The sequence below is a fragment of the Sceloporus occidentalis genome, unplaced genomic scaffold (assembly GCF_023333645.1).
Source record: "Sceloporus occidentalis isolate IW3139 unplaced genomic scaffold, rSceOcc1.0.p SCAF_26, whole genome shotgun sequence".
NCBI lineage: Eukaryota > Metazoa > Chordata > Lepidosauria > Squamata > Phrynosomatidae > Sceloporus > Sceloporus occidentalis.
In genome coordinates this window covers 4,856,641-4,882,108 of record NW_028317006.1, presented here as the reverse complement: position 1 = coordinate 4,882,108, position 25,468 = coordinate 4,856,641, and the positions used below count along the sequence as shown (strand labels likewise).

General features: G+C 35.4%; 1 protein-coding gene across 5 annotated transcripts; it reads right to left on the bottom strand.

Moving 5' to 3' along the window:
• Positions 1–10,191: 10,191 nt before the first annotated feature.
• LOC149300030 (COUP transcription factor 2) lies at positions 10,192–19,551 on the bottom strand. 5 transcript variants are annotated; one of them, XM_089485625.1, is made up of 4 exons: positions 14,893–15,018; positions 14,595–14,841; positions 12,682–13,209; positions 10,192–10,466 (listed from the first exon to the last, which is right to left on the bottom strand). In XM_089485625.1, the coding sequence occupies exons 1-4, from the start codon at positions 15,016–15,018 to the stop codon at positions 10,192–10,194; spliced, it is 1,176 nt and encodes a 391-aa protein (XP_089341751.1). The 5 variants fall into 5 exon arrangements, with proteins under 5 accessions (XP_089341751.1, XP_089341752.1, XP_089341753.1 ...); XM_089485626.1 differs by having other exon boundaries at positions 14,595–14,850; positions 14,926–15,018; XM_089485627.1 differs by lacking the exons at positions 14,595–14,841; positions 14,893–15,018 and adding an exon at positions 19,509–19,551.
• Positions 19,552–25,468: the final 5,917 nt, after the last annotated feature.

The window sequence follows — 25,468 nt, the reverse complement described above, 5'->3', positions numbered from 1 at the left end:
TGCAGTAAAAAAGGGTTAATTAAATCAGCGCTGACAAGGGGCATCTTTTAACAGAATGTGGCAGTTAGCAAAGTCCATCTTTGTTAATAGCAGTTGCTATTGGTGTAGTGGGTAATAATTAGTTGGTAATATTCATTTGGAAGCAAAAATGGTTATTACAATGTTAATATTTTTAAGTCCCATAGGAATATAAGAACAGCGGTAAGCGCCCAAAAAGATTAACCCTTTCAGAACCCTGCGTTTCAACAGCCAATTTGTCACTCAAATAGCTTTTGAGTGGGAAAATTTAATTTAAAAAAAAAATGAAACATTGAAATGAGCTGGTTCATTATTTATAAAATGTTCATTTCCATATGTATTTTCTGCGTTTCTTATAAAATGCATGCATGTAATAGTTTGGCGAACATTAATTATTTCAATAACTCAGTCCGATGAACATCATTTTAGATTAATTTTAGTGCTGTAAAGCTAAGGCTCCACTTAGCAGATAACATTTTCAAAAGAATTCCTAATTATAAATATATATATATATTTATAATTTAATCCCAAAACACTAATACGCCTTATTTTTAATGACATAAACACACACAAAACATACGCCAAAATATACAGAAAATATACGAAACGTATTGATACAAAATATCCAACTCCCCAAATTTAAAGACAAAACACAAATTAAAAGACCTTACTGTGTCACTAAGTGGAGACTTCCAAATTCAAGTGAGGGTTATTTTTTTTATTCCAAGAATACAACATTGTCCAAAAACTTTTATAAGAAAATCTAAAGTTTGGTGATACTTAAGTTTCTATTAAAAAGAAATACAAGTAAAAAAAAAGGGGGAAAAAAAGCATACATTGGTAAAAGTCAGCCTGCTTCTACAAAAGGTATCCAGAGATTGAGATTTATAGGTTTGCAAATGAAAAGGTTCATTCGGTGTAAGAGGTTAACTCAGAGTTCCTCAAACCGTGACTAGCATTGGCAATACTCTCTGGCTGACCAGTACAAAGGCGGCTCAAAGACATCTTGAAAACACACATATACATACACACAAACTCACTCTCACACGTTAGCCCAGACTGCAAATCTCCTTTCATTTACCCTCTTTCTAGCTTTACAAAACCGTAAGTCTCTTTGAAGGTTTTTACCATTTTACCATAGACCCAAAATAATAAAACACCAAAAGACCAGATTAAATTTAAAAAAAAGTAAAACTGCCAGAGGATAATTTCAAGTCCACACAAACGAAGAAACATTGAAATGGAGAAATACAACGGAAATAATTTGGGGGGACAGTTGTAACGCTGCATTAAGAAACTTGTGCTCAGACGTTGAAAGAACTGTGTTTTGTGAATCACAGATGAAAGAGACCAAAGTGGAGCGGAGAAAGGGAGAGAGAACTGGAAGTGAGTGAGGGGAATAGCCAGTGAGAGACATACAGGCAAAGAGAGAGAGACGGGTAACTGGGCAGAAGACCGGTAAGGGAAACACGAGAGAAAAGGAAATGAAAGAAAAGAGAAAGAAAATGAAGGGAAAGGGAAAGGGAAAAGAAAACCAAAAGTTAGGGGAAAATAGAGAAAGAAAGAAGAAAACAATGGAAAGGAAAGACAAAAAAGACAGGAAAGGAAAGGGAAAATAAATGAAATGAATGGAATTGAAAGTGAAAATAATGGAAAGGAAAATGAAAAAGTAACGAGGCAGAGAGAGAAACACTGATAAAGAGAAAGAGACAGAGGGAAAGAGAAAGGAGCCAAAGAGAGATTGGACACAGACAAGCCTCTGCTGTGAACATGCTAATAAGGGAGTATTAACCCATCCTTTTGCAGCATTTCAGTGAGATCAATGCCTGACCCAGAGGCTACTGAGATAGCTTACTTCGGCTGCACAGATATAAGATAATCGGTTGAAACAAACCAGTTCTGTGGTTATACATTAAATGAGCACTGGTGCATCAAGAATGCCAAAGACAAGAAATGTAGAGCTTAACATTTTCCCTGACAAAGTGAACAAGAAGGACTGTGATTTCAATGTGTTGTGCAAATCACTGGCACCAAAGGAGTTAATAAACAGATTATGTCGCCTTAAATGTCCCATTGTAATCAATTGTTAGGCTATATTTATAACCTGTATTATATTATATAATGGATTTTACCTAAATAAGACGTTTATGAATTGAAATCAAGATAGCGTAATGTATGGATAGATAGATTGGGATTCTTTGATATGTATACATTATATGGGATCATAAACTTATTAAAGCCTCACATTTCCATTTAGATTTATAATAATAATAATAATATTAATAATATTAATAATAATAATAATAATAATAATAAATATTTTACATAGATGACGTTATGTTTATACTATTTCAAGCATTCTAAGCATCAGGCCTCAATGTCAGGCTGTATTCCATTGTGAGAAAAGGCTACACTATTGGCTGTTAAAAACGCCCCTAAAAACTTGTGGATTTTTATTAATATAGCCAATATAGATGATAATACTTATATCACATATATATACTTATTTAAAAATGAGAAATGCCCTGAAATAATATTGGCTCTGTCATTAAATGCACATATGTGTATGTGTGTGTATATTTATATAATTTTAAAGAAAACATGAAAATATGTTATGGTTAAGGCTGAATTGCTATACACTCAGGCATCGAATTACACATGGCAATGCCTGCTTATAGAAGTAATATAAGAAGAAAGTATGGCATATTAGAGATTGATATATAGTATGTGCATGATGGAACACCACATAGCAACATCAAAAGAAAGAGGGCCGGCATATTACACCCCCCTCCCATCGAATACCCAGGGCTAGCAGTGCTTTTCAATAATATGTATACCATTGTTATTGGTATTTATTGTACTATAATATCAAAGATGTAAAGGGTGTAGTATAATTTAATTATAAAATTCCAACATATTCCTGTAAATTTCACTATGAAAAAAACAACCACTTAGGAAACAGACAAGCTTTTCTTTACTCTGTAAGGTTTAGGCACCTTGACCAGCCCCAGGCTGGGCATCTCCCAAATCCCACCCTTTGACACCGCTGCATTGGAGTTGGGCTAAAGGTCTGTGGAGGTCTCTGAATGTGTCAGTACTTAGCATTGCTGGTAGATGGCACAATTTTCTAACATTTAGAAAGAAGAACATATGCAGTGAGCAACCAGCACATTTAAAAGGGACAAAAATAACTCACAGGCATAGTCAGGAGACATCTCAATGAAATCTAAAAAAGTTCTAGAAAAATAATACTAATAAATAATGAAAATAACAAATAGTGTGTGTTCATATACAGCAGACACTACTTTACTTCTATATCAAAGGAATATGTGTACGACCAGTAATTAATTTATATACACACTATAGCATATGTGTGTGTTGAGTATATAGTGTGATATATTATGAATATTTCACTTGGAGTCAATGATATTCCATGCATAATCAATATACCAAAGTCCAGTTCATTATAATATATTTTGTAACTGTTTATTTTAGGCGATCATAATTTGATAGATTTTAACACATAGTTAGCCTCTTTTGTTTGTGTAGTGATGTCAAATTATCATGGAGGGTGTGGGTTATGCAGTTATCGACATGAACTGCTTTTTTTCAATTAAATGTGTTGTAAATGGGTAAGTAAAAACTTTATGGGAAATGTACTCTGCTCGAAAAAGCCAAATAAATATATTTATTTTACCACAGGTACACATGGCAGCAACCCTATCTCTGGACAGAAACCCCCTTACTGTACATGCTCTAAAAGCCTACAGCACATCTGTTATTGTTAATGAAAATTAAAACAATTTTCAATTAAACAAAATTAAATAATATAAATATTTTCTAGTGGCAAAAAATATAAGAATGTTTCTATCCAGTTAATACACAGTCCACAGACATTCTAACCCCATGAAATATATGCAATAATGCATAGAGACAGGGAGAGGGTGTAATTGTAAGTCTATAAAATCAGAGATTTTATGGAGATGGATTTAGGGAAAAAAAGGTTAAAACAGCTTGTGTGAAATAACAGTCTAATCAGAATACCCCCAGTAGACCAGTAAAAAATGCACTTTTCTCCATGTTTTATTAGGCATCCAAGAAGAAACCTGGTACCCTGTATATGGCACAAAGAATAATTTGGTTTCAGTGTAAATAATTGTATTTGGGTGGGTATTTTCTTGTCTTATTTGTAGAGTAAATGTCTGGCTGTGCGAGAGGAGAATCCCTGTTGGTAAATCCATCATTACCGTTCGGATACAGAGAGGAAGCAGCGCTACTAAATTTATCTTACATGTGTAGCGCTTTAATAGACATTTATTAAATGCTTTTAGAGAGAGACATGCGGCGCCTGATTACATCCTAGTTATAAGCAGAACATAAAGACACGAGTTACAACCAATTTACTGGAAGGGAAGAGAAGAAAAAAAAAGGAAAGAGAAAGGAGATGGGTGAAGGGAAAAACGCAGGATAAGCAGAGAGAGGAGTTTGGAACAAATGTATTTGCCTACAGCTGGGGAAGAAAAAATCCAAAATACCCTCTCAAGTCACACTGTCTAACTCTACTAAGAGGCACCATAACGTCTTCAATTCTTTAATTCCTTTATGTAAGACAATGGTTTGTGGTGCTGCTTAAACTTGTTATCGGTTGATATAATATAATGTAGGTTTGTGATACAAGGATGAGGTTCAAGGCCTCTGTGGAAGAGTTAATCTAATCTATATATCACTATCTCTCTCTCTCTCTCTCTCTCTCTCTCTCTCTCTCTCTCTCTCTCTCTCTCTCTCTCTCTCTCTATCGATCCATCTATGTCCATTTCTTATATACATTTGGTTTATATGCTTTTGCATTTCTGTATGAAATATATTTTTTGCCAGAATAACCCATATTATATCCATAATAATCCCCCCCCCACACACACACACATTGATTATTCATATTTGTATGCCTGGTTGTTGTTTTGGGGGTATGGATTGCTATGTGGCCTACATAGCTATTTAAATTGGACTCCCCTTAATATATAAATTATCAACACATTAAATTCTGTAAGCAAACTTCTGGCTTGGATTTAAATAATATTTTTAAAAGGAACTCTTGAAGTAGAGGAGAAAAAAAGTTTCTAGAGGAAAATAAATACTAGTGACATTGTGCTGGGGGAAAGCTCATTAGTTCGTTGTCCATCCATAATAAAGAAACAGAAGTGCAAATTATACAGTCCTGCAGGAACACACGCTCTGTCAAGTAAAATCAGCACAGAGCAGACTTGATTCGAATTGCTCCTTAGTTGCTCTGCATTCTCCCTCCCCACCTTCTCTGTGAAAGATGTTTGGTGGAAAAATATTGTTCTAAAGGGGGTAACCATTAAGCTTTACATTAGAAAGAATATCAAGGCTCATTTCCCATTGGTAATCCCAATAAAATTAATATTGCAAGGATAGAGCAGATTCCTCTTGAAATAACAATATTCTCCAGGAGGTGAAGGAAGGGAGGGGGAGCTCCCTGTTTTGGTAATTAACTAAGGAAAAACTAAGAAAGCAGATGTGTTTGCTTTGCTAATCATTGGCATGTTTATTTTCTGAGAACCTCTCTCACTTGGAATTTCCTTTGATTTTTTTTCTTTACCTCTCTAACAGAGATCTATCTCAATAAATTATCTTTAAAAAAAGTTTGCAAGACTTCCAGTTTACTCTGTGTCATATGGTGTAACGTGCTGTAGTATATCATTTTGTCAACAGAGATCAGTTTGCAGATAGCCAAGTATATACCTTTTTATGGCACCAGTCTAATAATGCCCAAGTCACATTTTACAGTTCGAGTTAAAAGACTACAAGAGCTATTATCATTGCATTATCAGAGGCAAGATAAGATTTATGACTTTCTTAACAGGTGTGGGTAAGTGTTAAAAAAGAGGAGTGTGTTTTACATAATGAAACCAGGAATCTTATCCAGAAGGCAGGGAGTCTAGTGAATACCTTGCTTAGCCTCCTTGGCTGTGATCTGCAGCTATAGAAAGATCTGAATCACTTAGCCCTACAGTTTACTCTTTCTGCTGTGAAATTTCCCCTCAACACCTTCAACAGACCTTACACTCTTTAACCCTTTCGTTGATGAGCACATGGCTTCATTACACATTTCCCATAGTATTTACACCCAGTTTCAAAAAAACATATGAAAGGAAAAGAAAAAGCTAATGTAGGTTTAAAGGTAACACAGAGGTCTCTATTTACACGCCTTGCTAACTAGTTTAACCCTTAAGGGAAAGGTGGCAGAGGCGAGCACTGTGCATTTCCACACTGAACTTCTGTATTAAATTATGAAATAATTAAATGTGGACACCGTGAGAGATCCTATAAAATTTAATTTATTTTTCATTGATTTCATTGATTTCCAAACAGAAAATGTTAAAAAAATGATTTTCTCAGTTAAATATGACAACATATTGTAACGATATCTTTGAGCTCCAATAGGAATGATATATTGCCTTAATAATAAAAATGTTTATATGCTGCCAATTTTATACATTTAAAGTATCTTATTTTAATAGATAATACCCAATGTTTTTTATCACAATATCGGGTCGCTAGTGTCCCTTTCTTTACACTAGCGACCCGATAAAGTCTATTATTCTAAGAGTAACATTTGTGCATTTGGTGAAAGCTAAATCTACTGTCATCTTAATTGCAATTTTAATAACAACAGATTTCACAAACCAGTGACAGTTGTGCTACTTTAAGTGCGTTTAGTTGCATTCTGTATACTTTTAAGCAGAATGAGCACTGCATGGGCTATTGAACATTAAAATACATGGACAAAATAAAATTGTTAGATGCTGCACAATGCTGGGGGAAGAGCAGTTACAGAATGCAGTTTCTTTCAGACTGCTTCTGCAGCTTCTCACAGATGGAAGGTCCCTCTGCCTGTCTTCCCTTAATGTGTTTTGTATTAGAAAAGCTCTGCCTTTTGAGGAGGCGAACATTGCACTGAGAGGCCATGTTGGCTTAGCTAATAGGGCAACAAGTCACAAGCAAGCTTAAAGGCATACTTTCACACGCTTGGTTTCCCATTAAAACACCCCCTAAAATTCCACTTAACTTAAGACACAAGCCCTGAGACCATAAAAACATTAAGAAGGCTAGTGTGTGAGATGATCTTCAAATTGCAAGATCATTTGGATCCTCATTGGGGATAAATGCACAATATCTTACTGTAATACACGCTGCTTATTGTTGAATCCTGCATACAGCGTTTTCCCTTCTCTCCTGCACATTTACGAATCTATTTGAAGTTGATGAGCAAAGATCCCAAACCCCGAGGTTTATTTTTAAAATACGCTTAGCACCACAGCACCAAGGTAGACAGTATATATATTTAAACGTGTTGCTGTCCTTAATAGCAGGTTTAACCCATACAATTCCGGACAAGCCTGCAAAACACTGCATAGCAATCACAACTCAGTTGAGTTTAGTAAATAGTGGGTTAAAAGATCTCAAGGGACTTGCTCCTAAATCACATCCCCCTCTTTTGTCCTTTCCAAATGCTTGCAAGATCTTTTGTTCTAACTCAGCAGGAAAAGGGAAACTTACTTTAAATGTTATAAAAGTTAAATCTATCTGGGCTCCTTAAACAAATCCTCCTTTAAGCAGGGTACATGCATACACAGGTTTTGTTTAATGATCACACACATTTAGTGCAAAGGCTTGCAGCAAATCTCCAACAAGATAGTGTTACACTCAGCCACACATAATGACACAGGGACTGGCTTTTGATTTTTAAAATCATAAATTATAATTTAATACCAATGACAATTTACAACACATGTTTACAACAAGCTAACACAAAACAAAGAGATCCTGTGTGTTTTTTTTTTTGTAATACAAACTCCACACACTCACAATTGACTTGCAATAGTTGAACCAGAATGTAGAGGTCAGTAATACACTGCTTTTGTACTGTTCCACACACACATCAATTCTCTATCCTGTTATTTATGTGTGTGCTATTGGAAGGCAATTTATATATGTATGTATACGGATACAATATATATATATATATATATATATATATATATATATATATATATATATATATATATATAAATATATATATAAATGCATCATATCCCTTTCATACATCATTTTCTGATGAAGACGTGCATTTAGACTAAATTAAAATTACCGTTTAATGGACTTAAAATGTAGTCCATTTTCGTAAAAACCACAATAAAGTGTGACTGGGGGATAAGTCTTAAACCAATTACAAGCTTCCATACACCCAACATCTGGCAGATGCCTGACTTTATGACAATAAAAATATCTTAACCATCTAAAGCAGTTCTCTTAGGTTTCAATTAAAATAAAGGCCTACTGTCTGTCATCAAGGAAAATGTTACAATTTTGCAAATAATATATCCAAAACTATATGGATACATTTAAAAATAAATATTAAAGAAGAACCAAAAGAAATATTCTGATGGCTTCAATTCATTGTTTTAAATAAAAACAGTGTATTTGTATTTTTCTTATTTATACACATCTCTACTACAATGATTAATGGGCTCTTACATTTAAAAAAAATCAGAAACTCTATAAAATGTACTATTTTCTACATTACCGACTTACGCTGAATTACCCGAAATGTTCTGTGTACTTTCCCTGATATTTTTATTTTATGGTCATTAAATAATTTGGGACACGTATAACAGCAATATATTTTGCCAAATAGCTATACAGTGCACTTTAGCTTGGAAATCCATTTTTAATTAAATAGGGGATTAGGTTACTAAGAATGGTTAGCAATTTTCAAACATAGACTAATCATTGATTTTAAGCGTTTCCAACCGAATTTTGCATTAAAATAAACTGCTGCACGTTTGGACAAATATAATGAAAAAGTAGATAGTCAAATTAACCTATTTAGACCCAGAAAGAGGAACAGCTTTCTGGCACTGAAAAGGTTATATTATTATTATTTTTTTTTTTTTAATGTAGTATGATTATTTCATGGTTTGAAAGACACTTGTCAGAGCCAAACAGTTTTTCAGATATCAAATAATAGTTTAATTTCTGAATACTTTCAATTTCTTGGAATATAACACACAAAGACTTGACCAAACAATTCAGTTATTGTAACTTTTACAGTATACAGAAAAAAAAGTTGCACTTAAAAAAAACCTTCAGTTTTAACACAAAACTGTAAACTCTAAATACCGAATCAATCACATTATCTATAAGTGCCAACAGTGTTATTTGTCATGCTGATTTTGAATTGTATTTTTTTTCTTTTAAAAATGGGAAATATCAACAATTATATTACAAAGGAATTGCAAATATACAAACAGGTAATAAGAGTTTCAGAACACTTTGAGAATACTGCATGGAACAAAATAGTCAAAAATGTACTTATCTAAACTGTAGTCTCTATGACACAGGCATCCTCTCCACTTCAACCCACAGTTTATTTAATTTGTGAAATTACAAGAAAAAAAAATGGGGCTTTTGAGTAGTGTAGAACTTGTGTGGTTCAAATGGATAAATAATTATAGGTCTCAAGTTCAATAATTAATTTAGGGTCATCACTTATAAGTGCGCTTCCAACTCAATGTTTTAAGTTCCATTTTTTCCTATGATTCTTTTGGACTCTGTTTTAATTCTTACAGAACATATATTTTTTTAAGAATACACAGTTTTTTAAGCCAAGAATATATAAAAAATATTATAGAACCACAGAATAAACTGGTTTGGAACCAGAAAAATACAAAAAAAAATTAAAAGAGCTATAGATACATAGACACAGGACAATTAATAATTTGGAAAAAAAAACTTACTTTCTTCTTTCTGCTAATTTTCTCCACATCTGCTTAAATGCACTTTTTAGCGATAGTTTAAAAGGTTACAAAAAAGACTAATCTCCTGTTTTATTTTGTTTGTTTTTTGTACAAAAAAATTATAAGTAGCAAGTTGTTCTGAACGACACATATTTAAATGCATTCTTTAAGAGTTCGTTGATAGTCTTTAAATTCACAGTCCGATAAATTCTTCCCTCTCTTCTTTAAGTAAACGTGTAACAGCCTGTTTATCCCCTCTTAGCAGAAGGAATTTTGGCAACCAGACCCCCAAAAGTCTTGATTATTTTTTTTTCTCCACTGCTTCCTTCTTTCCCTTTCATTAATTAAGATTTTATTGTATGGACATATAGGGCCAATTGAAACTGCTTCCAGAGAGTAACATATCCCTGATTAGGGTTTCTATCGGTGTTTTACCTACCAAACGGACGAAAAACAATTGTTCTATAACGGAAGAGGACACAGTGCGGAGAGAGGGCAGACGTAGTAACAATTTCCCAAATCTTGTGGGTTGATTGGGGTATTGGCTTCTAACATATTCTTCCAAAGCACATTGTGACTTTTCCTGCAAACTCTCCACATGGGCAACATCAGATAGACCACAGGCATCTGCAAGAAAGTGTGTTAGAAATATCATTATCTGATCAGAATTTGTGGGTGCTTTCTTATAAGAAATCAACAACTCTAGTGTGAGGTCTGCCACAAGCTCTCCCTACTCCCCCTGGATCATTACAGATCTCCCACCCCAAAAACTGAAGAATACACATGATGACTCGGAGAACATTCTTTTCTTAGTGTGACTTCCGAGTTAGCCAAAGCTTAGGGTGGAAATTATTCAACAGAAGCCTGTGAACAATACCATAGTATTTACTAAGAAATAAGAGCACTGGAGATCAGACTACAAAAAATGGCGTCCAAGACTCCTTGGAGGACTACGCGGTTCTCTTTAAGGAACTGTCTTAAGTGGCTCTTTAAAGATCATCTAGTCAGTGTCGGCTGTTCAGAATCAGCCAAGCAAACTCTGATCTTACTCTCTTCTTCCCTGTGAGCTGATTTTTAAAGAGGCTCCTATACAACAGCAACCACAGCTGTAAAATTTACTACCCTCCTCCCAAAAAAGTCCCCATACTTGGGGGTTAAATCAGTAACGCATGTGCCAAGATTGCAGGATTGTCACCCAAACAGCCATTGACATATTAGAAGCTTAGTAACACATGCATATTGTAAGAAATGTCATAAAAACGGCATGCAAATTATTTGAAAAATGTGCAGGGAAATCACAATCTATTTTTGTGTACTGCTTTTATGTGTGTGTGTGTGTGTCTTCAAGAAGTCTATTAACCCATACAGTGTGCAAGGAGTAATGTGTAGTCGTGCAGTGTTTTTATTGCAGGCCCATTGGCGAGTGGAGGGTTAAGGTAAAAGCAATCCAGTCAAACATCCTGTGTTTTTCAAATAACAGCATTACATGAACTGATAGTGTGATAGAATGTTCAATGCACGAAGATTCCATTTATTTGTCATGTCAGAACAGTGTCTTTGCAGGACCTAACTTAAGACTGCACGAATAAGCATTTTCTTTAAGCACATTGTCAAAAAGCAAGCAATTTAAAGAGTGTTAAATCATAAGGCAGGCGGCTCTGTTTAAATCAATTTAAAAAATAAAATAAAAACAATGAAAAAAATAAAATTAATAAAATATTAATGTCCTTGTGTTTATTATTTTCGATATAAGATCTAGCGCTAAAATGTAATTTATTTTTAATTCGATTATAGCAAGCATGGTCAAACTTTAAGTGTGAACAATATATATATATATATATATATATATATATATATATATATATATATATATATATATATATATATATATATATTTATACAGTAGTCACAAATACACAAAGAGGAGCGTGAATGTTGTGGGTTAAGCAAGGATCTCACACAATGGGTGGCAGCAAAGACTCCAAGTCGCCCAGATATGCTACATGCATTACAGGGAATAATTTGTTTTACATAGTTTGGCCCGAAGAGTTAATTATTGTCAGATATATTACTCACACAGATTAACCTGCAATACATCCTAATTAGATTTCATAATACATCTATTATTGGTTTATAACTGCCACGGTACACACAAGTGCAAGATCACAGAATATTTCCCTTTCTTTCTTAATCTATTTTTCCCTACAGGAGTAGATAATTGTTTTGGGGTTTTTTTCTTTTCTCCTTTCCTTCTTCTTGTCTACTCTCCATGCAATGAAGTAAGTTAATGCTGATCGTCTCTCAACATTTCTACACTTAAAAGTTGTATTCTGTCTAAAGTTACACCGGTTCAGCAGTGAAATCCAAAACTGCCTGTCTTAACTCGTCCGATTCACAAATACATTTGGAATCCTAATGATTTCGGGCCCAGAGTTAGATAAACAAAGTGTCTGCATTCAAGCTGAAAAAATACAGTAAAAAGAAAGAAAGAAAGAAAAATGTCTGCTTTTGTATACTTTAGGGGGGTGGTGTGTGTAAGGAAAAATATCTTAATGTTGCTTTGTTACACTTTTTAATACATTATTGTCCCATTGCTACTTATCTTTTTAAATTGCCTTTCAAAAATAAGAAGGTTAGAGTTTCCAGGGCAGATCTTAAATATTTATAATGCTACTTAAATGTACTTTTACATTCAGTGGTGGCCTTCATCTAGCATCAAGATTTTCTTTTATTTTTTTCTATTGTCTCAAGCCAAATTAAATATAAAAGTATCATTAGCATGAGACCCGGGAAATGCACTATTTTTTAATTGATGGAAATTAAAGCAAAGCATGAGTCTTACCTGAAGTGAAGAGTACTATAGCTTTTAAGCAGCTGTATTCTGCTGAGTCAACGTGTAGTGCCTTCAGTTTCTCCACTTGCTCTTGGAAGATTCGTATGTGGTCCATAAAGGCCACCACTCTGTCCGCAGACATGGGAGAAGCGTGGAGACCAGCAGCAGCTAGCAGAGGGGCAACATGAAGTGGCATTGAGCACTGGGCAGCATTGAGGACAAATAACTCACTCCAGGTCAGCCTGAGAAGTGCCACCTGGTCTGTGATCTGGAGGTCTGGGAAGAAGGGGATATTCCGTGCCCATTCCACAGCACTGAAGAGCATCCTGGCTGCCAGTTCACAAATGTTCTCTATGCCCATGATATTGTTGGGTTGCATACATTGACTGCCGAATCTAGAGGTTGGGTAAGGTTCAGCCCTCAGAAGCAGGGATATATATCCGGATAGGTAGGAATGGCAATTGAGAGGGTCCCCATTTGTCAAGGCAAACTGACCATGTGTAGGCTGTGTGGGTGGCATTCTACCCCTCTGTACGGCTGCAGTAAAAAAAGAAGAAACTACAGCAATTAATATCTGAATTGTTCATATATTACATACATTATTTAAACTTCTAGGTTATATTCACTTTTAAAAGTCAGACAATAAGGAATTGCTTTTTTTTCTATGGCTGACCTCGGGAGAAACTGATATTTTTTATGATCATTTCATTTTTTTTTTTTTAAATAAGAGCATGTGATCTAAAGTACCCATCGTACAATTGTTTAACTATCATTGTGATCCTGGCTTAATAAAAAAATATGCTGATTTCCAAACACATTCAATTATTCCTCCGTATGTGCTTCTTTGTTTTTGTAAAATTGTTGCTTGATTTTAATTACATTTTTATCTACGTAAATTCTATGCCTACAAACATTGATATTCACAAGCATTTAGGATTATACTGTGAAAATTAAAAACAGAAAGACAAAGAAGATATATTGCTTGCTAGGGAAGCAGTAACTGCTTGTAGTTCCCAAGGCCTTTGTTGTTTATTTGCTTAAACTCGAATGTAGCAAACAATACAAAACACTTAAAAAAAATAAAATATATATATATATAAGTAGAAGAAGGAGAGATTTAAAGAAAGGGGAGTGTGGCTTTTTTCTGTATTTTAGGCGATCTATGTGTGGGAGAGTTTTTAACAAGGGGTAGATAGCCCCATCCGCAACACAAAGGAAGCCAGGCTGCTATATAACCTCTACCCTACATAACACAGGGGCTGGGGTTGCTCTGTAACTGCTCACTGTCCTTGTCTAATTTTATATCACAAAGGTTTTGACTTTCACAAGAGGACAAGCACCCTCACCCCACTCTTTACACAAGCATTGAAATTTACAATCACCAAACAATTAACGATCTAAGATCAATTTAGTTTTTTGTTTGCTTTTTTTTTTACGAAAAAATAAATAAATTAAAAAAAAACCCCAAGAAGTTAAATTGTTTTTTTTTTAATGGAGTGTGAGTGTTTGGAGAACCAAACAGTTCCCTGATCTTAATCAGTTTTAACTCCTGTGCTGGATGACATTCTAGGTCAGAGAGGCCAGGGAGATTATTCCAGGGAGAGAGAGAGAGAGAGAGAGAGAGAGAGAGGAGAAAAAAAATCCTGAATTCAGCATTAACCCTATCAATGCCCTCAAAATCATATTATAATTTCATGTACGTATTATTATTATTATTATCGTAATTTTCATAGGGAAATAGATTGTCTAAACTGAAAAAAACGTAAAAACATAATATTCTGATTTGTAGACAAGGTTGCATGCATTCAAACTCATTGCCCTGTTCATGCACTTGAAAGTTATAGAATGATCTGGTGATGATGGAACAAGAACAACAAAAAAGAACAATAGGCATGAATGGAAAACAAATGAAATCCCAATACCTTCCCGTCTCATGCCAACTTTGAGGCATTTTTTGAGCCGACAGTACTGGCACTGGTTGCGGTGGTGCTGGTCTATGGGGCAGTTCCTGTTGGCACGACAAGTGTAACTCAGATTCCTCCTTACGCTTCTCTTAAAGAAGCTTTTGCAGCCTTCACATGTGAACTGGCCATAGTGTTTTCCACTAGACTTGTCCCCACACACAACACACTCAATGTGTTGCTGCTGTTGTGTCTTGTCCCCTTGGTTCTGGCTGGACTGACTCGATGGGTTGGATTGGGCAGGGGTAGAGGAAGGTACCCCTTGCCCTGGAGTCTGTGGGGTGTGTGGTGCCCCCGCTGGTCCTTGCCCTGGTGGTGCTTGTGAAGGTTGAGTTCCTGGTACATCGTCCTGAGGGTCTCGCCACGCACCCACTACCATTGCCATATCTATAGGGAACCGTTTTCAAACAGATGCGTTCCCTTTTCCTTATGGTGGTATATAGGACCAGAACAAGCAGTTTTAATATCAGGAAGAAAAAAAAAAGAAGGGGAGGGGGGCTCAAGGAATCTCAAGAAGAAAAAAAAACCGCAAACACAATCAGACAAGCAGCTGGGTTGAAGAGCTGTTCTTGTGCAGAAGACTTTGAGATGTCTCTCTGGTGCTGGGATGCAGGTTTAGTGCTGGGGGCCAGGTCCTGGGAAGATCACAGTCAGCCATTCAGGAAAGCCATGGACACAGAGACAGAGGAAGGGTTAAGGATTTACAGGGTAGACCTGCTCTTCTTTCTCAGCGCCGGCAACCGGTAGGGGAAGACTCTCCAGCAGAACTTGCTCAGATTCCCCGTCTTCCTCTGAGCATGAAAAGGCTCCTCTCTTCAGCAGCAGCAAATAATAATAAAAATAATAATAAAAGGGGAGATCACAGCCTGCTGGACATCCTTCATGCAGAATAAGACCCCTCAAATAAAAGGCAGGAGCTAGGAATCAAAGTGATCAAATATGCTAAAGAGGGGGGTAGGAAGTGATTGCGATTTGTAGGAAAGGGCTGGCAGAGTGGTGTCTCTCCGATCAGCTCACTGAGCTCTCTATATAGTGAACTTTGACACCACTGCTGCAACTTAGCACACGTTACCATGGAGACGCCGCTCCTTATAAGGCAAGAGATTGTGTTTAACTGGTCAGGGCTCCCAGCCCTCCCCTTGCACCCTATTGGTCAGGCTAGCCTAATGGTACAGAGTGCCTAGAACTCTTCACTGCCCGGTCCTAAAGCCAGTCCTCTCTAACACTCTCTGCTAACCAAGGCTCTTTCAAAGCAGACACAATAAGGTAATGATAAGTGGAAAAATGTATTTAAAAAAATACCACTTAAACTGTACAGGGGAGAAGAACATCAGCGCCGTCTGATGTTTGTGACACTTTGAAATATTTAGCAATTATTAAAAATAATTAACACGTCCCTTATAATATACATTGTTTCTCTGCACATATTCCAAATTAAGGGTTTACAGAAATGACATTTCATCTCTCTCTCTCTCTCTCTCTCTCTCTCTCTCATATATATATATATATCTATATATATATATATCTAAATATATATATATATAGATATATATATATATATATATAGATATATATATATGTACAAAGTTGCAATAGTGTATATTCAGGGTTTGAGACACTAATGTGTACTTTAAAATCTGCCTGTTATGCGTTGATCGCCTTCTGGGTTATGCTTTATATTGTATACTTAGATTTGCAGGTATCATACAAAGTACAACACACACACATATAGGCTCCCGCAACCGTATCTACCTTATGTATGAGTCTATGTGTGGACTGCTAATGTGCAAGTACATATATATAAATATATATATATAAGTATATGAATATATATTTATATACAGACACATCCATATTTATATATACAGATAGACATTCATTGACACACTGAGGGCTGTGGATCTATAGGAGGATGTTGGGCATAGCAGAGGTGACAGAAAGGCTATAAGAAGGACCAGACATGGCTTTTGCAGGAGAGGTGATAGAGACTCCCATGGACACCATCACAGTGTTGAAGAATGAGGGTCGGTAACAGTTTGATCACTTGACCATCAGAAACTCAATAGCTGGGGCTATTATTTACTGGAGGGAAAGCATTCCGTGTCAGTAAAGGTTGCAGATGCTTGTTGGTTTAAGGCTAATTGCACAGACAAGGCGAAGGGACATTATCATCCTGGTATATCTATAATTTTCCAGCTATTAAACGGATTTCCTTCTATAACACTCTCTGGACCTGCCGAATGGATAGAATGTTTCCAAATGTAAGCTATATGTATGTCCTTTTTAATAGCATATGCAGTGTGTGCAGAACTAGGTCATGGGGATGCAATGTATAGAATGAATGTATAGGGATATCTACAAATGGGAAAGATCTTAAAAAAGCTTGCAGAATAACAGTTTGTTACAATGAAGCAAAATTATCTCCAAGGATATATATACATTACGGCATTTATTGGTGTAGATCTACAGTAAATGATTTATATAGGCGGACTATTTGTTAATACATATATATTATTTCGAATATGCCCTGTTCATATAAGCGACGTGCATATTACCTTGGAAAAGCTTTTGTATGCGATTAAAATCTATCAATATACTAGCACACACACCCATATGACAACATGCATGGAGGTACATGAATATATGGTATATGTATATATATAGTCTCTTCTATATGAACAGCAATGTCTTGTTTATAATACAAGTGCATAGGGGTCCAAAATTCAGAAGCATGCGGCTTCAGAAGTTTGGTGTGTAGATGTAATTTAGAGTTTAAATTAAATAATGTATCATGCTTACTATGAACACATATGAACACATATTAAAATAACTCATATATATAGAAAGTCCTCTATATATCCTGGGAAATGAATAAACATATTGTTTTTCTGACTGGGTTCTTATTCTGTTGCATTCTATGTTATGTGTTATATAGGATGCTGTGTGCTCTGTATCACACACACAGACCATACTTCATACATTTCTACTCCACTTTAGGGTAATAAAATTACATTTAGCTAATCTGAGTTCAATTAAGATGTATTATTGGCCTCACTGAACACATTTAAAGGTCATTGTTTGGTGGAAATATATTTTTTATACGTAGTTGTAGTTGACACTATATAAAATGAATAGGATATTATTCAAAATTATCATGTGAAATAGGCCATATGGCCAATGTTAGCTTTCAGATCAGATATATAATTGCTTTGTCCATTTTTTATTCCAGAGTACTAAACATTCTTTCGGTATACCAAATATTCCTTTACACCTCCTGGGTTCATGTAATATATATATATATATATATATATATATATATATATATATATATATATATATATATATATATATATATATAAAAGGCTAGCAAAACACTAGTAATTCGGTTTCTCAAAATAAGATATGGTCTGAGATCACAATTTTTTAATAGAGAAAGAGACTAGAAAAAATCAGAAAGGTTTGTGGAAGAGGAATTGTTAAGTGAAGCCTCATCTTGGAAGCAACTAGTACACAATATAAATAAGACAAACACTTGGGTATTAATATGCATATCTTCTAACATACCACCGTGCTTATGCGTTTTTGTGTCTGTGTCAGGGGTTGTGTCTTTTCTAAGGTTATGAGTGCAAATGTATGTTTGTACGTCTTCCAGCGAAGCTAAACATATTTGTGTGCGATGCTGTGTCAGGGGTTTAACTATGCAACTGTGACTTATTTGACCTATCTGCATAGTTATGTTTGTATGCATATATGTATAGTTGTGTGCCTATGCGTGTGTATGTGTCACAGTGTTTGTCTGCCCCTATGTGTATGCATGCTTGAATGTCTATGCCCCCCACCCCACTGAAGCCCTGTGAATAGGGAAAGTGGCTCCCATTGTGTCCCTCTGAACTTCCAAGTCAATGCAATTTTTAACCACTGGCTTGTGGTACTTTGAAAATCACCAGGGGCTGTCAGAGTTGGGTCCTCTGAAAAATTTACAGTGCTAAATCAGAGCATATGCTGTGAGGGAAAGGAAAAAAAATGCTTCAAGACTGGAGCAAGTACAGTATCTGTCTGCCCCCTAGTGTAAGGCTTTCATCTGCCTAAAACTGAACCTGCCATGAAAATATGAGATCTTAAAGGGAAAGCACTTTTGGCTCACGTATGCATGCAAGAAAGAAACTTATGTACATATTAATCAGATTAACTCCAAAGGATTTCAGATTAATTGGTTTGGACACCATCTGAGTGCACAGTAAACTTTGTGCTTTGTGTATCCTGAGAGCCAGTGCTGGGTGGATATACAGGGGCTGTGTTTCCAGCAGATCAGTGCAGCGCTGGATGAAGACCATTCCTTTTCAGCAACAGCACTGAGAAAATCTATCCTTGTCTTCATCAGAACTCAAGGCAACCCTAACAGGACAAGGCATTGGTAAGTACACGGCTATTTACAGCATTTCTGCAGCATGGTGCGATTCCCTGTTTAATAATAAAGCGCAGTTTCAGACAGAAGCTGGGGGGACACTTTGAACATTTGATCACAAATGACTACCCAAACTTGGCTAAATCCGAGCATTTTCACATTAATTCAGACTCTGGTTGGTGGTATCGCTGTATATTAAGGGTTTATTGCTGCTCGGGAACAAACAGAGACAGGGCTGTAAATGTTAATACCCCAATTTGCAGCGAAATGCCCAATTCCATATATAATTGCTAATGTTTAAAAATAACTTTATAATCTGTATACAAGGAAAACATTCTGATCTCAATACAGATCATCAAAGAACATAAGTAGGTGAATCCGGCAAGGAGATGGTTAAAGAGGCGCAATATCTGATCGCATTTAATAATAAACATTAAAATGTATTATTAAAAAAAACAAATTCCACATACCAAACACGTATTTTCCTTGCTCTGCGTCCCAGATGGCTTGCATCTTCTTTCTAAAACTGCAAATCCACTTTCCAGCGAAGCAGGTGAAATTACCCCTTTTTTAGTCGGTATGGGAGGATTTTCTTGCACAGAGAACAGAATGTCTCCCTTTCTGTGTTTATTTTAAGCGATTGAACAAACTGATCGAAAGTAAGCAAAAAAAAAAATAAGCCCACAGGGTAGAAGTGAGAAAGGTAAATGGGGGATCCTTGGATTTAAAGGGAGAGTACTGGTTGGCTTTAAGCCCTTTTTGTAAAACTTGACACTATAACTTTAAATATAGTGGGTTTATTCAGAGAGCTACAGCACTGCTTGTCAGGAATGTAAGTGAGCCTCGCCTTAAAGGATACCCCATACCCAAGGTAAAAGCAGCCTACAGTGATCTCCTCTCATCTCATTCCTTAGAAGGAAGACAGACTGCTTGCTGCTACACCTTCAAGTTTTGGGGCAGGGAAGAATGGGATTCAAAACTCTCACCCAGTTGGAAAAAAAATCCTCCAAACCTTTAACTATTTTTTTGTCTTAAAACAGATGTATGAATCATTTGAAATACATATAATCCCTCATAAGATCTGTATTTTATTACTAGCTTGATTTAGTAGACTAACACTCTTAGCTTTGTATTAACAGTAACAACTGAACACACAATACGAACACACAATAATTTCCCTTCCTAAACCAGTTGCAACTCTATTTAATATGGCAATAAAACACCCCTTTTCCCAATCACCCTCATTTACTGATCCCTCAAGTTTAACAGGGTTCTTAATAAAATAATGTGTAATTTCTTCAAAATTCAATGACCTTGTATTTTTACCTTCATTTCAGACTATACATTTCATAGGCAAAATATAGTGTACCAGCTCTATACATTTTAAAAATATTTTTCAATATAATGGGGAAACTAAAATAAAAATATATATGGTATGGTTAGATGTATGTCAAAATTGAGGATTAGACTAATACTCCTTCACTGTCACTTGCCTTTGCTTTTAATAGGAATTACCTTAAACACAGCACTGAATACTAATTACATATTTAGTGGCTAATGGATATTACAAATGGTTTTTGCCAACCTCAAACAAGACTACAAGTATAGAGACACTGTAATTATAGACTTTAGAGAATTGACTGCGAACCAGAATCACAAGCATTGGTTGTTTTCACTACCCATTAATACCACAAAAATGCTGTATATGTATATCTGTCTATGTAGGGTATAGCATAGGAGCATGGTACAAAAATAAGTAAATATATTCTTTTTAAAACTTGGTGGTAATCAATCAGCTATGATATGTTTCTTTAAATCTGTAGACAGTGGAATCAAATTTGATAAGAATGAACATACAGATAATATAGGATTCTTAAGCATGATGTAAGTGCATAGGCAATAGCCAATCAGCCTATGGCAAACTCCATGGAATTTCTAAGCTTTAATATCAGATAATTATATGATATTTGAAGTTCACATAGGATTTTTTAAATGATGCCCTGTGTATCCTCCCACAAGGACATGAGCTTTCATTTATACCAGAGGGGAGTTCACTAAGCTGAGGTTTTTTAAACTTTGGCCCACATTGTATTGATAGCTGTTACTCTGAACCCAAAGGGTCAAGGGTGAGCCCAACTTTACCCCCAGAAGAGCCTTAAGATTGTTAAACTGAAACCAGCTTGCTAAGAATGAACCAGAATTACCAGAGGACCAAACTGATGCAAAGTGTGGGCTTTTAAAGTGATAAAGCAGTTTTCTGATCTACATTACCAATAGTGGCGTTTGCTTGAGAGACTGGATTCTCTTCCCCTTGGCATTCCCAAGGCACTGCTTTTGTCTTATAAGGAATGAGGGTCTCTGAATGGTGTGAAAAGGGACCGAGAGGGTCGCTTCAAATCGATTTTACTTGTTCTCTGTGTCTTTTCGGATCAATGCTTCTCAATAGTCCTATATGTGCTCTTTCAACCAAAAAACTTGTGCAACATTTTCTGTCTGTATTCTTGCTAAATACAATAAATTCTATTTTTTTTTTACCAATCACAGAACACTCATCATAAAGACAGCCGAGAAAGGCAATTAAAGCCCAGGCTTCAAGAGAGGCAGATTCCTCACATTAAATACAACCAGAGATGATGGTTGTAATTAGCCAGTGTCTTACCCTGGACTTGAAAAAAAAAAAAAAAAACCCCACACTTTTCAAAATGCAAACAGGTGCCAATTGTAGATAATTTGGGGAACTATATAATATCCCTCCATTGAATATTTATGCATATTCTATACTTTGTAAAATAAAAAGTTTAAATTGCTGTACATACTATAATGAGTCTTTAAGATAATGCCACTTGTCCTTGCTTAAATCTGTAAAAAAAAATAAAAAAAAATTATATATATATATATATACACACATTATAACAGCTATTTCAATTTACATGCATATCAGAGGTACACATGGAAAGAACTTATAATAAAAATAGTTTAGCCTCTCTATGGGCAGCATATACCCTGGGAGTCTTGAAGGTAAAGTAGATCTTAAGCAGGGATCAGAAAGCTCTGTCCTGGACCATACAAGCCTCCAGCAGGGATAGGTATTGATCAGTGGAGAAGCTGAAGATGTCACCACACTAAATATTTACTGATCACACACAAATAGCTGGGACTTGAACGATCTTCCCCTGTGTAGCAGTCAGAGGGAGAAGGGTAAATCATTTTATTAGTGTATATAAAGCAGAGAGCACACTCTGGGATAGAGTGTTTTAAAATGTGTCTTTAGCTGGATGAAAAGAGTTAGGGAAATCGATACTCAGTGATTAGGAGACCCAGCAGTGACTATACTCGAAAGGAAAGGCAGAATTCGTGGGCAGGCAAAAAAGCTAAGGAAAAAAATGAAAAGCGCTTATATCTGAGTCTAACAGTGATAAAGTGACCGTTGAATTGTCTGTTAGCACAAAGGGTTAAAATAAAGAATGCTTGGAAATATAGACCAATAACTTGAAACATTAAGGAGACATAAAATATACAGGGATAGAACATCAAATACCATCCGATCTGCTAAATGATTGAAACGCTTTAAATCTTTACATGCCAAATAGGCTTGTGTCTTGAATTTCCTCGGACGCTTGAAGGGTTAATTGGTGTAGCACAACCAAATGAATGGGTTGTGGGCGAATTGTCTCCAGTGGACAGAATAAAACTCCCTATGAAATCACATTTAATTGCTTTTGCGATTCGTTTTGTTGCCCCTCCCTCGTGATCAGCCATTTTTTAACCCAATAGGGGCTTTGTGTTGCGATGTACATCCTTTCCTCTATGGAAATGAAGGGGTTTGTGATGAAAGTGGTCAGAATGTGTTGGAAGAATAAACAGGTTCGATATTCAAAGGAAAGCTTCGGAGAGCGAACAGCTCTAGACATTTAACCTTAAAACCCCCTGGTGGTTGTGCAGTTCTTCACGACTCAAAGGGTTAAACGTGTCAGTAAATTTATACCCGGTTCAGTATTAAGGTTGAAAAACCTCACTCATTCCAAACACTTAGGCAAGACAGTATCTAGACTAAGGATACATTTTGTATTTCGTATATTTTTGAATGTAAATTGATATTATGGTACACTTGCACTGATGAGTTATTGTCCACTCGCGTTAGTAAAAGTTAGTATTGTGGGACTGAACAGGTTAAATTCTCAACTCAGAAGAAAGAGAATAGACATAGTTTTACACTGCTTCACATAACCTGGGTAACTCTCGCAAAGGATCACCAGAGCACTTCAAGGAAAGCTGTAGATAAACTTTGAGGTTACTTTACCGAGAGGGTAGTAGATAAACGGGATAACCACCCAGCAGAAGTGGAAGAGTTTAGTACAGTGAGAGAATGTAAACATGCATGGGATAGGCACAAATCTATCCTGAATCTAAGACAAAATCAAGGACTGATTAAAGTTTAAGTCTTTACGTCAGGAAAAATTGGCAGACTAGATGGGCCGTCCAATTCTATGTTTCCATGTTACATACATCTGTAAATAATTTCCATAGGCATTCCTTCCAATGACTTTCCAATCATCTTAATATAACATCTGCATCCTTATTATCGGAGTTCATTGAGACATGCTACTGATGGACCGTAAAGAGACTACATTCAGTATCTATCTATCTATCTATCTATCTATCTATCTATCTATCTATCTATCTATCTATCTATCTATCTATCTATCTATCTACTATAGATAAGCATCACATATGTTTTATTTTATATTTAATTAGTCAGTTTAGACTTTTTTTTCTATCCTTTCTGAAACAGTAACCAGAACGCAGATAGAGCTAATTAGGGATTTTCCTATAAAAAGGGAAAATAGTAAATTACTAATTCGTCCTATCCATTAGTGTCAGAATTTTAGATTTAACCTCTAAACTGCCAATTCAATCGTAATTTATTAAATAGGTAAATTAGTAAATACACTGATGTATCAGAATACTAGTTAACTTACACCAGAAACAAAACAATGAATCTGGTACCATGATGGCCTTTGACTTTTTAACCCATTCAGGCCTAACAGAAGCTTACATAAAAGGGCAAATTTAAAAGAACCTGCTCATACCTGCATTAATGCCCATTTCGCTTAAATACCTAGATGTATATCGTTATATTCCAATGCCACAGCAGGCAACAAATTAATTTCATTAATCCAATTTATAAAATACCCATAAAAAACAAGGATTTATTTTTCCTTAATACACATATATTTATTTGTTGACTAAAGATCTATTTTAAACAATATCAACGTATTTTATCGGGATATACATTTCCATTAAGATCAGAAATCTCCGTTTTTAACCGTACAGTTTCAATCATGATTTATTTTTACAAACAGTAAATTTGCCACATCTTATTTTTCTAAGTTCTAAAATTGCAGTTTATTATTTGGGTTTATTTATGTGTATATTCATAAGATCGTTTAAATCTCTCACCCCATTGCTTTTGTACAAATATCCCTGTCTATTGCATAAAGGGTTAATTGCTGTCTCCTTTCGGGGCAGGGCTTTTCCCTGTAGATGCTGCAGATTATCTGATAGATGTGCACAGGTGCAATACACCCACATTGGGGCAACACAGACCCCGTAATTCATGGCAAAAAAAATCACTATTCCGGTAGATTTACTGTAGGTTCGTTTTATACCTTTGCTAATATTAGCAGCAATTTAAATTTCACCTCCAACATTCGGCAACACTTAAATTAACATGATATTAGAGAATTTATTATGGTGTCAAAATCTGATTTATCATCTATCTATCTATCTATCTATCTATCTATCTATCTATCTATCTATCTATCTATCTATAAGAATGGTGCACTCCTTTACACATTTGATGTTCAGTAAACTCCCCAGACAGTAAGGTTACCAGAATTGCCTCTTTTTTTTAATTAACCCTATATAAAGCAAAACAGAAAAAGAAGAAAAATACCAAAACATTAAAAAAAAAAATCAGCATAGCTATTTCTACAAACCCATTTTTCAGACATATTCAACCATATATGTCTTTCCCTGTCTAAGGATAACTGTTTATTTATGTGGATATACTTATGTATGTTTACTCAACGGCAAATATGGGGATCTATATTTTACATACCAGGTACCAAATAAGCAAAGAAAGACACACATTCACAATTCTAAATACGATTATCTTTGTTACTCCATATCATTCCATTCTCATTTTGTGCATATTTCATACATACATTCATACATATAAATTCTCATACACATGCAATCGCTCTAACATAAAACATATTTTAGACAGAGACAATTAATATGCCAATAATAATTCGAATTAGAGAGAGAAGTATGGTGGGATAAATATATGTAAATATAGAAGAGATAATTTATACAAATGGTTAAATAGATGTATATATAGATAGATGATATAGATGATGATATAGAT

Coding starts and splice junctions, on each gene's coding strand:
- LOC149300030 (XM_089485623.1), bottom strand. CDS start 15,018: ATGGCAATGGTAGTGGGTGCGTGGCGAGACCCTCAGGACGATGTACCA. Junction 13,231..14,594: donor AGTTGGCATGAGACGGGAAG/GTATTGGGATTT, acceptor TAATTGCTGTAG/TTTCTTCTTTTTTTACTGCA. Junction 10,467..12,681: donor TATAGTACTCTTCACTTCAG/GTAAGACTCATG, acceptor ACTTTCTTGCAG/ATGCCTGTGGTCTATCTGAT.